The sequence below is a fragment of the Haliotis cracherodii genome, unplaced genomic scaffold, assembly GCF_022045235.1.
Source record: "Haliotis cracherodii isolate W230 unplaced genomic scaffold, xgHalCrac1.p SCAF_2, whole genome shotgun sequence".
Lineage (NCBI taxonomy): Eukaryota > Metazoa > Mollusca > Gastropoda > Lepetellida > Haliotidae > Haliotis > Haliotis cracherodii.
Genome location: NW_027266275.1, coordinates 71,947,710 through 71,962,063, shown reverse-complemented (window position 1 = coordinate 71,962,063; position 14,354 = coordinate 71,947,710). Strand labels below are relative to the sequence as shown.

The window sequence follows — 14,354 nt, the reverse complement described above, 5'->3', positions numbered from 1 at the left end:
TCAGTGCTGTCTGCAACATCTGGGAGTGTGTATGGGTTCAAGGCTTTCATTTGAAACCAATGTAAACAATGCACACCCAACAAGTATATTTTGTGATCATGGATTCACAAAATTTCATAGAAATATCAAAAAAAATATTCAAGATCCCTAACTACTTTAGTCAGTATATATGTAGAACATGCTACTACAATGCGAGGAACATCTCAAATGTGTGTCATCTCTTGACATCTGAGGCAACAGATCACTAAGAGAGGTTAATGATGCTTTCCTGAAATGACTTCTGTGATATGCGGAAATGTGCGGAAATGTGTGGAAATGGTCTTCAGCGACCCATGCTTGTAAAGAGGCCACTAACTGGGTTTGGAGGTCAGGCTCGCTGACTTGGCTGATTCATGTCATCGTATCCCAATTGCGTTGATGGATAATCATGATGTCATACTCGACTATTTACAAAGTCGTCATGTATTTGTAATATTGCTGAGTGCAAAGCGTTCATTCGCCCCGACTGGTTTCCAGTATCAGCAAGCATCGAATATGATTCCAAGTATCATATACTGATGTTTTAACGGGTCATCTCCGTCATACCTATCACGCTTGGTGTGAGAATATGCACCATCAAGATGTCTCAGATCAGTCGGCAGCTCAAAGATCATCATTCCAACTAGACTAGAACTATTAGGCCACAGACGTTTTTCCTTCACATCAACTTTCAACATTAAACAGCTTTTAGTCAAGACCAAAAACATTCCTGTTCCAGAAAAAAACCCTAACTGACCACTGACTACTCCGTGTCGACATCCACAGCGACAGGGTGGACGCCAACAACAGACAGGACAAACACACGCAGCAGATTTGTGAAAGGGTTTATTACACAATTCTCAACGACCCGTTGTTTCACACAACCTTTCATGAACACATTCTCTTTGATAATATCCTTTCTTTCTGTAAAAAACATACAAAGTGACATTGTTACAAAATAAAAACAAACAAATAAGTAAATTGAAAACAATAAAAAAAATAAGGAAATGTAACAAAAGCGGAAATTGTATTTAACGAGCGCCGCCTGTGCTGGCGAGGTTTGTCAGACGATGTTGTTTGCGTCTGTGGAGGTTATCATGCCTCAGTCCGGCAGTTAATGCGCTTACTCCGGTCGCTTCCTGCAGGCATGTCCTCCTTATCTGCGTCAGTCACAGATCCATCTCGTTGGCGAAAATTAAACGAAAACGATTGCACATGTTTAGTGTAAATTATAAAAGGCCATGTCTGGTTGACAAATTCGGCTTATCCACAATCAGGTACATTGTAGTTTAAGAGGGAAATTTAATTTAATAAACATTTCTAAACATAATTTTGAAAAGGCTACAACTGCTTGTACTGGCACATGGCACCATTGTGTCATTGTTTCAAGATGACGGTGTTGCTGCGAGGCCACGCACATGCTTTGGTGACCTTGACCGTGGATGAGCCGACTACGTTATACGGTGTATCATGGGTTAGACCTACAACAAGGGTGCTACGACAATATGGAATCATTTACGACACGTTGTAAGGATTGCTTACTCTGTCTCAACCTCTTGCTTTTCACTTCCTGTTTGTAACGTTGCATGTCAAAATCGTAGCTGTAATTTCGGGCGGAGACAAAGTAACCAATCAGTTGGAAGGCATTTGCTTTCAGAGTCCCATGCGCACTTTATTCGCGCGTCTTGCAAGGCCATGGGGTAAATTTGAAGGACCAATCAGACTCTTGCTGTTCGTGGTACATGATAGCTTATCTCTACCCTCGGAAGCCAGTGTCTAGATACCTCTATCCGTTCACTCCTTCTCGAATGTTTGGTTGTCGTGACCCGTCACTTCAGCTTTTGTGTCAATGGTTACTGCGGTTTTGTTCTCGCTGTCTGCAGGGGCCTCGTTGCTGACGTCGACCTTGGCTGGCGCCGCGGGCTGGTCCCCAGTCACTGCGGGACTTGGGGCTGCTGCTGCGGGGACGCCGAGAGCGGCACTCTGGGTGATGGAGTAGATGTCAGGAAGCTGGGGTGCAGGTGCGCCTGCTACTGGGGCAGCGGCTGGAGCTGCGGCTGGGGCTGGGGCTGGGGCCCCTCCCTCCTGGTTTACACCGTATTGATAGTACTGCGGGGCCATGTAGGCGAGAGGTACCTGGGGACGACTTCCTGGTCCACTGACTGCGACGAAGGCTTGAAGGATGTCACGGATGAGGGCGCCATTCGCCTCCTGGCCTGCTAGGACGGTCTCCTGGATGTCGCGGTCCCTGATTCTTTTGCTGTTTCCACGCTGGCTCATTTCGATCGCAGAGTCGCTGATATTGCTTACGCAGCTGGACATGTCGCTGACGCTGCCACCGTAGGCGTTGCTGTTGGTGCTTCCGGTCGCACCGGTGTGCTTCCTGTTAGCCATGCTCTGGGCAAGTTCCTTCTCCGTCTGTTGGCAACAGCACATCATCCAAGGGAACAGCTTGTTCAGCGCATTCCGGAACTTGGGATGGCTCAAGGCGTAGATGATTGGGTTGTGCATAGCAGATGCCTTGGCGAACATGACGGGGATCTCCGACACATATGGAGTAACCAGCATCGGGTTGCCGAACTGTGCGATCAGGCCCACGGTTGCATATGGCATCCAAGACAGCATGAACATGCAGAAGATCATCAGACTGACCTTGGCGATCTTCATCTCGGCGCTGGTCTCGTTATCGCTCTGTGAGTTGCGGGGGTCGTTAGCGCCCAGGTTCTTGCCCATCTTGACCATCTCCTTGCTGTGGTTGGAAACTGCCCGGATGATGAACGTGTAGCAGAAAAGAATGATGAGGACTGGCACGCAGAAGCCGCAGACGTAGAGGCAGATGAAGTAGGAGGTGAAGTGGTCGTTCCTAGTGAGGTAGTCGAAAGTGCAGGATGTCTGGAAGCCCTCTGGGATGTATGCGCCCCAGCCGAAGATTGGTGGGACAGCCCAGATTATCGACCAGATCCACACGCCTACGATCATGAGGAAGGCGCGACGTTGCGTCATGTTCTTCATGGCAGAGAAGGGACGAGTGATGACGAAATACCGGTCAATGGAGATCATTGCCAACGTGTTGATGGACATCAAGCCGAATATGCCACCCGTGAGACCGTAGAGTTCACAGGCTGAGGAGAGAAGGAGTGAAGATGAGTCTGGGTACAAGCACGGTTGGTGATAAATGGGTTGGCGACAACAGGAATACGATTTACACATTAAATACATTTGGGGACTCGTACTGACTCGAACGCTTTACCTACTGGGCGATCCCACCACACGAGCCGCCCTACAGTACAATCACTTTTGGCACACGGTGGCCGTGCAGCATCAGGTTTTATATGTAACATTACTTATTCTTCCCGCCGTGATATTACTGGAACAGTGCTAAAAACGACTCACTAACCATACTCACTCACTCACTCACTTATTCTAAAAATCGATAATCGCGAAAGACGCTGGCCCTGGTAAGTATTTTTTGTGTTTGTTGTTTAACGCCGCACCCTGCAATATTCCAGCTATATGATGGCGGTCTGTAAATAATCGAGTCTGGACCAGACAATCCAGAGATTGACATCATGAGCATCGATCTGTGCAATTGGGATACGATGACATGTATCAACCAAATCAGCGAGCCTGATCACCCGATCCCGATAGTCGCCTCTTACGACAAGCATAGTCGCCTTTTACGGCAAGCATGGGTTGTGAATACCTATTCTACCCCGGATCTTCACGGGTCCCTGGTAGTACTGTACTGGGCTTAGAGGAATAGAAACATTGTCGTCTTATTTAAAACTGAAACTGAAAATATGTCTTTCAAAAGTAAACGGTTCATTAAAATAGGACTGGATAAGGTGCGATTCTATTATATTATGTAAATTATCCATCTGATTCAGTTGCGGTCAAATTAACCCGAAAGGGTCCACAGACGCCATTACCTGGAAATGTCCGACCCTACGACCACAAAGTCAATGATTCAGACGACTACGCTTGTCGTAAGAGGCGACTAACGGGATCGCTGACTGGGTTGATGCATGTCATCGTATTCTAATTGCGTGGATCGATACTCATGATGTCAATGACTGGATTGTCTGGTCCAGACTCGATTATTTACAGACCGCCGTTATATAGCTGGAATAAGTGCGGCGTTAAACACAAAGAAAGAAAGAAAACTTCGGAAACAGAAGCCATGGCGAGGCGGTGTGAGTCGACTTCAGGGTGAGAACGTGCCTACCTATCTTTCCGAACATCCATCTCTTGTTGAAGGCGGAGATAGAGAGGAGGGGGAATCCGTTGACTGCCGAGAAGATGAGGTCAGATAACGCCAGGTTGACGACGAACATGTTGGACGGGGTCCTCAGGCCCTTGGTCCTGGAGATAATGAGACGTGATAAATAATTACATCAGTATCGATAGAGAGCAGCTAGGGATCACAACTATGGAGGGCTGGCATAATGCAGCTTATTTCCTTGCAAGCTAAAATGCTAAACATGAAAATAGTTAATAGACGTCATTGGTGGAGGATTCGAACCCAGGTCGAAAAAGGGAGGTCATAACCTTTGTAAATATAAACATTAACTGCACTGTCACAAGACAGATAACATGTGAGAAAGAAAATGGTTCGATGAGCATACCTACTCTAGCTGTCGACGATGTAACTGGTGAAATGGCAAGTACAAGCATGGTTTAATTTGGGTTCCAACGGCTTGAATGAAATTTGGGTTTGCAGACAGCGTGGGTCATATTGACATGATTCCAACTGGCTGGGGCTGCCAATCGGCCCGAGTCCAGGCCGCCTTTAATTTGTTGTGCCTAACGATTTCGTTACGTTATCGTCTAACTGGAGGACAGTCGTGACAAACAAATTACAAATTACAAGATACTTACTTGCTGAAGATGTAGATGACAATGAGGTTACCGATGACGCCGGTGATGCCGACAGCGGTGATGTAGACGCCGATGGTGTAGTGCCACACATCAGGGATTGGGGGGAAGCTCTTCCAGTGAGGGTGGATGAATAAATCCTCCCACGAATCGTACAGGTGGGTTACGTTGTCATGGAAACTTGTCGTTCCCTCCACCGCCGTGACTTCAGTTGTCATCGCAGCCATGATGCTCTCCTGAAACATTTCACTCCGTGATCAGCGCCACAACATCACCCGAGTCAGTTTGATGTAACCCCGTTTGAACAGTATTTCCATTATACGACGGTCTGTCGGCATAATGCCACCAAAAGCCCTTTAGGTCTTACCACCTTTGTGACACCCACGAGCATGTGTAAGGTGCTGACAAACCAAGGATCATAATTCGAGCAATCTAGATGTGGAACCAAACATCAGTGTATCCTGACACGCCTAATGGAGGTAACTCTTGCTTCACCCTAGATGAGGCTACAAGGAGCACATGTTGCCCTTGAGTAATGATGGAAAGGTAAAATATTTGACAGGTGTAACCTGGACCATGTATATCCTCATCCTCCCAAACTACGAGCTAAGCTCAATCGCTCCTCAGTCCTATACTATTACTCGTGCAACAGTGCAGATTAAAGACTTTACCCACTGTCAGTCATTTGCATTTCGGTGGTAATATACCGGAACTCACACTAATAGAATTAACTCATGACTCATATGGCGACTTGCATACACACACGCGCGTGTGCAAGGGCAAGCCCACTGCGATACCATGCCGCAGTTTAACATAACTACCACACTCAAACACAGTATACTGACTCCGAGCCGAACAGTCCTTGTTTTAGCCCCTTAATGCCTAGCGGCGGACAGGGAAACAAGTACTATATTTTACTGTCTTTGGTAAGACTCGGCCGGGGATCGAACTCCGGACCTTCGGCTCCCTGGGTGGACGTTCTACCACTAAACCAGTGAGGCGGTCCGAATAGAATGAAATCACGCGAATACAATGAACTCACATGAATAGAATGATGACCTCACATGAATAGAATGAACTCACACCAATAGAATGAACTCACACGAGATAGTAGGTGTGAATGATCATACACACCACAGATGCGCGACCCAGCATCTGACACTGCGACACTGTTGGGGCCTAGTGTTTATCACCAGCATCTATTCCTGTAGTGACATCGCTATGATATCAACATGCACGCAATGCCATTGGCTTTTCCTACCTGCCATAGGTGATCAGTGCCAGAATAATCCTCTTACTGCAAACTTAATAGTGACCGTCACGTCACGTCACGTCACATCCATAGGTCAGGGACACACACGTTACAAAACACAGCCAACACTCGCCAAGTCGAACTGGATGACTCGAATACTGCATATTCCACGCACACCCTCTTTGTCGAAGTCGTTATCGTACCCTTTTCCCACTTAATTTAACTTGGCGTCCAATTTCAGAACTCTTGCTTTCAGTTGTTCAGTAAATTAAACTGGGTCTTTCACATAGAATGCATGACCGTGCGTGCGCATAAGGTTAGGGCCCAATATTTATTTATTTGTCACTCTTTGCCAAAATGAAAGATGAAACATATATTCAAATGTTTGCATCCGCGTACCACATACATATTTCTAGGCATGCCACGTACTGCACTGTGGCATTCGGAATACGGAATACGGAAAGGGCAAGTAAAGTGAAAAATATATTGCAATTTTGTTACGACTGTCAAATTTTCAAGATACATTTAGTCAATTTCCGAGAGAGAAAAAATTCATAATATTTGTATTGAAATGAAGTGATCGCAATCGGATTCCAAACAAACCTATTTAGGGTCGTGTCCAAAAGCTACCGGCGCATCCGTGCACCGATGTGTGGCAAACGTTTTCCATGGGTGATAACGTTTATCCATCGTGTGATTCTTAGCCGTTATACATACACTGTTTCTGCTATATCTGTTAAAAATAACAACATTTTATACCTTGTTGAAGGTGTGAAACGATCTTGGATCTTGACATTGAGAATAATTAAAACAACAATCAATCTCATTAAAATCAGAGCTACGGCTAAACAAAGATCTCAGGACATCCCATTACGGGTCACGTCAGACCGACCTTGCGCGAACTTTGACCGACGAATGGAATGACCAATCAGCAGGCAGCTTTCTCGTGCTTTACGGCACTAATTTCAAATTGGCGACTACGCTTCGAACAATATTTTGACAAATTCTCGATTACAAATTTGAAACCTGAACAAAAGAAAAATCTGGAATGGCTAATAGATGTGCCAGATTGTATGGACTCAGTGGTTAAACCCGTAAATATCGCTCGGAGTTAAAGTTTTCCAAGTTGCATGATTAGAAAGGTGGTTCTGACGTGACCTCTACTGGGATGTCGTCAGATCTTTGTTTAGCGAAAGCGAGAACTTAGGTCTGATTGAAATGAGATTGAATAACAATTAACAGTCGGTAACTTGCTCGGTAACATACTGTGGGGTAAGTTGTGGACACTAATCAAATGGATAAGCAGACAGAAAAAAAAATTATATAAAAAAAATATCCGAGGCGGAAACAGGCAGACTGGACGTCAGCCAGATCGTTATGTTTAACCCAGAAAGGGGAATCCCCTCAGTGGCTGATTTTTTCGTTTGGGGTACGATTTCTCCTGTCGTTTTTATCGTCTGTTTTGCGCAATTTCCGTTTTTCAATTTAATTTTGGTCAAGCATTTGTGATTATGTAAGCCCTAGATTATCAAAATCTGCAAAGTTGATAAGTTGATTTTCCTTGTCCTTTAACAGGGCTCGTCATCCGCCATACCAAGCGGTTGAAACCCTCCTAAATGGCGACTATGCACTTAGTTTGTATTGGGGTTATGTTGTCGTTAGCGTCGTCATAATTGTTGTCTTTAGCGTTGTCATTACTGCTGACGTTATCGTCGACATAACTGTTGTAGTTAGCATTGCCATTAGCGTTCTGTACGATACAGTCTCATTATAGAGGACGAGCATTAAACCTTTAGACATACTAATCAACGAGCATTAAACCTTTAGACATACTCATCAACGGACTGGCGGGCAAAGTGGCGTTTACCTGAATCATGCTATCTAGAGCTTCCAGTTGGTTCTAACCTAGCCTCATGGTTAAGCCCAGGCGACGGGAGACCACACCATTGTTATAACCGGATGTCACAGTCCATATACAGTCTTCATCAGTTTACATACCGGGAGTCAGTAGCTTTTGATAACATGAATGTTTTCTGTTTGAACTCGTCGTGTTTAACTTGTTCTTTCCAAAATTTTGGTGATTAGACCCTGCTTCTGTGTCGTCGACAAGATTATGTCATTAATTGAAGCCCACATACGATTGTCATAAGATATATTTAAACATGTTTGTTTTTCATAATTTACAAGCAGCTCGACCCGTTAACAAGCAAACTATGCCTATTTGAAAACCTCCCCAGGCCAATACAATACTTATAACATGCACATGTATTCACACTCATTATGCAACAAGACTGCTAAGCTAAAGGATGCACTACCGAGTCAGTTGGCGATGTCGGAATGACGGCATGGATAAATGGTTAACGAGTCTGTCTGGAGTTTATATTTCTTTTCATCGGTGAATCTGCCCCAGGACGAGTTTAACATCACTATGACTCCTCATTTGGTTATATAGTTTTAACAATATCACACGATTACTGAACGTCATTAGCCAAATTGAGAAACGCATGCGTCCTTTCCTATGAAGTATGATATAACCTGCCGATGTGAAGCGTGGTACATACGATGTATCTCCCATACTGTTGAACCAGCGCTGGACCTGCGGCTGGAGGGTTGGTTCAAGAGTCAGATTTGAAACAAGTAATAAAAACTGTTATTACTCATCATTATTATCTGGTATGTTTACCTCGATCTGGCGACCTTTAGCACAAGAAGCAGGGGGTGATTGTTACCATCTACACCAAGACGGGGATGTAGAACATTAAGAGAAACTGCTCCATGGGATAAAAACCTTGTAACGTTCATGTTTAATGTTCTGACTTAAACCTCTGTGTTATACATGGTGAGGGCTGGCTGGCCACCCGACCCAACTTTCTCTATGGTTATTCAAGTTTGGTTTCTGAATCTTCAAGATGGTCATATAGACCTGGTATTGAGTGAATGTTGTTTAACACCACGATCAGTATAATCAACTTTGCTTACCTATCTGGCTAGATCTCCCTTCTCCCGTCTGTGCTTGTGGTCTGAGCAAATGCCGACAGTGCTGTTGCGTCTCCTCTTGTCTTATATACCTTTAGCTGAAGAAAGTATTGTTCAATGGACTTAATTAGGCGGGATCCCCGGTCCCGAGTCCAGCTCGCGTGTCGGAGCCACGTTACCCTTGCCTCGCCTCCGCCCTCATAAGAGGATTGCCTCGATTCAACCGATCAACACAAATTAATGTCGCAGCCCTCTTCGGCCGGAGGATTCATGCCATGTATGAGGCTCGACAACTCATGATCTTTATTGAAATGGATGTTAATAATGCTCATATTTTACAGGTGATAAATGGAAAGGTTATCACGTTTTTTTATTGTTATAATGTCATATATGCTTCAATTACCAACCATGTTTCAGTGAGATTCATGATTACTGAATTGAATTAGGTATGTTTTTGGCAGGATGTTTGTTTAGCGCATGCGTGGAGACCCTCACTGAGGTGAATGTTTACAAACATCCGTGATTAAGGTCAGAGGTTTATTAGGGTGGAACTGTATATTATTAAGTGTCCCAACACACACGTGCTAGTAACACACCTGGACCTATCCTCAAAGACTGTCAGAATGTTTAAGATAAAGTCCAACCATGTTAATCTCACCTGTATCGTTCTTATAATTGGCCCAGTTTAACGGGGTTCCGGATTAAAGAACACGGTGTAATGGCCATTTGTACTTCCATGAACATTCCAAAAGTAATCATCATGATAGCGGGGTGTCCGTATTAACGGGGGCCTAGACAAATGGTTTCCACTGACTTATGTGACCTATACGACCTCAGCCAAGATGTGAATCGCTTGCTCAACAAGATGCTGTTTGTTTGTTTCTTTGTTGTTTAACGCCGCACTCTGCACTATTCCAGCTATATGACGGTGGTCTGAAATAATCGGACCAGACAATCCAGTCAATGACAGCATGAACATCGATCCACACAGTTGGAATACGATGACATGCATCAAACAAGTCACCGAGCCTGATCACCCGATACCGTTAGTCGCCTCTTACGACAAGCATAGTCGCCTTATAAGGCGGGCATGAGATGCTGAAGACCTATTCTATCCCGGATCTTCACGGGTCCCACAAGATGTGCTGCTGTTCGTAGCCTCACGTAGACACAGGCGAGGGACATTATGATATACAAAGCGGATGACTAAAATGTCTCAACGAAATCAATTCTGGGTATATTCTCTCTTTACAATCGTTCACTGTTTGCACTGGGTAGTACAATGCATCTAGATACTTATGCACGTGCATGATGTTTCGTGTTTGTTAAGTGCCTGCTGTCATCTCTGTCGCTTATCTTTTGAATTTAGGCGGTCGGGTAGCCAAGTGGTTAAAGCTTTCACTCGTCACGCCGAAGACCTGGGTTCGATTCCTGACATGGGTACAATGTGAAAAGCCCATATTGCTAAAAGCGGCATAAAACCATACTCACTCAACTCTCTCACTCTTTTGAATTAGTTTTGGTTTACAGATTTTTGTCTCAAAACCTTTGGTTGGTGGTCGAAATGAAATTAATTTGGACTACTGAATTATTTTGTGTGTGTTTTTATGAATAGGTGGGAAAAACAAAATTTGAATGATCCATTTTTGTGTGAAATGTTATTGGTAATGTATAAGTGAGTGAGTTATCTTTTAGTAATATTCCAGTAATATCACGGCGGGGAACACCAGCAATGTGCTTTACACATTGTACCCACGTGGGAGTCGAACCCGGACCACTAGGCCACCACTAGGATCATGTATGGAGGACAGCGGACACATGGAATCCCCACACAGTACTGATTACATTGGGAAGAAGTTGAACACTGTAGCATTCAAAAGAAACGTTGTAATTTAGCAATACAACAGAAATATTTAAACTTTGTAAACTCTCGGCGAAATATTTCCATCAATATTGTCTTGTAGTTCAAGAGAGATTCTGCTACAGGTTCTGGTGTCCATGGTGCCTCGTGCCAGACATTGTAACTGATGTCACTTGTATTTGATTTACAAGTTTTTTGGACCTTGCGTTTGAAGTGTTTCTGCGACCCAGTAACATTTTGATAACGTTTGTAATTGTGTTGGTCAAATCCACATGTGTATTCTTTCTTTTGCCCGACAGTTTAGTTTACATTTCCATTTGGATGGCAATATCATAATATTTGATATAGAGTAACTTTGTAAAAGATGAACATGAATATGTTGAAATTAGGTTGAATATTTTCATTACGAAGTGTGTACGAACTTTAAGGACTATTACCTATCAGTTTTACATACGTATGTGTAATGAGATTCGTTTTATTGTCGTTGATATATTTTTGAAGCAGTCTAAAGTGACATATTTACATATAACAGTTAGACAGTGAGTGAGTGAGTCTGTGAACTGAGTTTAACAGTGCTTTGAACAGTAATTCAGTTTATCACAGTGAGGTGGGGGAAAGCCCACCTTTGTCACCTTTGTGACCCCCCCCCCCCCCCCGGATTTGTATGGTACGGTTTCATCTGGAAACGTTAATCTGGGATTTGAACCACGATCAAAGATATCTTGACCGCAACTCTACGGCGCCTTAGACAACTGTGCCACCCGTGCCTCTCACATCCGCATGACACCTTCCTAAACAGCCCGCTTCTTGCTGTGCTTGTTTGTTGTTTACGGTAATCAGTGTACTAGGTACATCAATCAAGGATATCGGGACGACCTCAACATAATGGAGGCCAACCAGAAACTGATGTCATAAGGACCCGTGTAGTCTTCGTATGGCGGAGACTTGCCGTAGTATTTGTATAGGAGATAGGCAATATGAAGTTTGTGTCTGGTACGGCGGAGGATTGCTGTAGTATTTGTATAGGAGATAGGCAATATGAAGTTTGTGTCTGGTACGGCGGAGGATTGCTGTAGTATTTGTATGCGAGATGGGCAATATGAAGTTTATGTCTGATACGGCGGAGGATTGCTGTAGTATTTGCATGTGAGATGGGCAATATGAAGTTTGTGTCTGATACGGCGGAGGATTGCTGTAGTATTTGTATGGGAGATGGGCAATATGAAGTTTGTGTCTGGTACGGCGGAGGATTGCTGTAGTATTTGTATGGGAGATGAGCAATGAGAACTTGGTGTCTGATACGGCGGAGGATTGCTGTAGTATTTGTATGTGAGATGGGCAATGAGAAGTTTGTGTCTGATACGGCAGAGGATTGCTGTAGTATTTGTATGTGAGATGGGCAATGAGAAGTTTGTGTCTGGGTACGGCGAAGTCTTGCTGTAGTATTTGTATGTGAGATGGGCAATGAGAAGTTTGTGTCTGGGTACGGCGGAGGATTGCTGTAGTATTTGTATGTGAGATGGGCAATGAGAAGTTTGTGACTGATACGGCGAAGTCTTGCTGTAGTATTTGTATGTGAGATGGGCAATGAGAAGTTTGTGTCTGGGTACGGCGAAGTCTTGCTGTAGTATTTGTATGTGAGATGGGCAATGGAATGTTACGTGATTGCAAAATGTTGACTGTCTTGCAAACAATTAATGATTCTGAATTATCGGTTCCAAATTCAATAAACGATAAAAGTAGAAATAACAATTCTTGTGCATAAGAATGTTTTAATTTGTTAAATAACTCGCCAATAACTATGGCTTCAATTAATTATTTGCCATGTGAAGTGTTCCATGCAGGAAGTCAGTTAACCCAGGCTGCACTTCAGTTTCTACATCATTACTAATTTTCAATACACCGCAAAAATGTAAAAACAAAAAGAAAAGAAATAAAAGTAACCATGCCGCAAAACTAAACAAATCGCAAAAAAAATAAACAAGAAACAACAATCGAAAACAGAACCCTCTCCTCGCAACCTCTCGATCTCAGAAGTCAGTTCAACTGTTACATATGTTTTCCAGGTGGCCCTAGTTGTGCTTATATAATACTTCCTGTTGGGTCGAAGACCTAATCCTGAAGAAAGCGCCAGTTACTGCTAACTCTTGTCACGTGGCACCACCGGTCTGTCACCGCCAGGTGTGAATGCAATGACTCAGGTGAATATTCCTTTGTTTGTTTGTTTGTTTAACGCCGCACTCAGCAATAATCCAGCTATATGACGCCCGTCTGTAAAAAATCCAGTCTGGACCAGACAATCCAGCGATTGACATCATGAGCATCAATCTACGCAATTGGGATACGATGACATGCATCAACCAAGTCAGCGAGAATGACACCCCGATCCCGTTAGTCGACTCTTGCGACAAGCATAGTTGCAAGCATGGGTTGCCGAAGACCTATTCTACCCCGGAGGTGAATATTCTACAAGCTTAGATACGTGGCGACGTTATCGTACACCTGTTGATGAACCCGCCACGGCAGCCAGCGGACACATACACACGGCGGCGGGTACACGATGTAGTTGTAGTTGCAGTGGCATGTTCTCAGCTGCTCATGCTGTTTTCAAAACTTTGTTTGCGGATCCGCTGACCCCCCAAAATAAAAGGTGGATAAATATATAATTCGCAAACTTCCATGTTTACCATAAAATTATCGGTACACACATGCACCCAAATAACACATGCACCTACATTATATATAACTAACCATTCACATATGCACATACTACACACTCACATATACAAACTCACACACATGCACACACATACACACATACTTACACATACACACACATAAACATATATACACACATTCACATATAAGCACACATATATACTACACACATACATACAGATACACACATATACACACCACATACACACGCAAACACACACACACATATACATAATCACGCACAAACACACGCACAAACACATGCCAGAAGTTATCAGCAGAAGTCGTAAACCAAGGGATTAGATGTCTGGCCTAACATACCCGAAAGGTATAAACTTGGGTACAGTTGTTGTGGCCGCTTGATGGGGTGTTAATGTTGATGTGTAGGGTGCGCCGTTACATAACACTACTCACCCCCCAAAAAACATCACACATACGTCACAAGCGACACACATCACCCCCCACCCACGTCTCCCCCATACAGACATAGTTGGAGGTAGGTCTACTTTGCTATGTTTTAACATCGGTGTCAGTCTGCAATCACCAAGGCCTTCAAACACTCTCATCAAAAAAGAATTTATCCATCGTTCAGTCCCAGTGTAACATGACCGTAGACGTACAGACTGTGTCTAAAGCCGGGACAGGAGCACCGCA

At 44.0% G+C, this 14,354-nt stretch overlaps 1 protein-coding gene across 1 annotated transcript; it reads right to left on the bottom strand.

Annotated features, from left to right (window-relative positions):
• Positions 1-1,662: 1,662 nt before the first annotated feature.
• LOC139469587 (rhodopsin-like) lies at positions 1,663-5,120 on the bottom strand. The gene is made up of 3 exons (XM_071251792.1): positions 4,897-5,120; positions 4,244-4,380; positions 1,663-3,140 (listed from the first exon to the last, which is right to left on the bottom strand). The coding sequence occupies exons 1-3, from the start codon at positions 5,118-5,120 to the stop codon at positions 1,813-1,815; spliced, it is 1,689 nt and encodes a 562-aa protein (XP_071107893.1). The 3' UTR covers positions 1,663-1,812.
• Between the last annotated feature and the right edge of the window lie 9,234 nt (positions 5,121-14,354).

What these genes read in the sequence shown, in the direction of transcription:
- LOC139469587 (XM_071251792.1), bottom strand. Translation starts at nt 5,120, where the DNA reads ATGGCTGCGATGACAACTGAAGTCACGGCGGTGGAGGGAACGACAAGT. An exon ending in GTCATCTACATCTTCAGCAA is followed by an intron (nt 4,381 to 4,896) that starts GTAAGTATCTTG and finishes CATTATCTCCAG; the next exon opens with GACCAAGGGCCTGAGGACCC. An exon ending in ATGGATGTTCGGAAAGATAG is followed by an intron (nt 3,141 to 4,243) that starts GTAGGCACGTTC and finishes TTCTCTCCTCAG; the next exon opens with CCTGTGAACTCTACGGTCTC.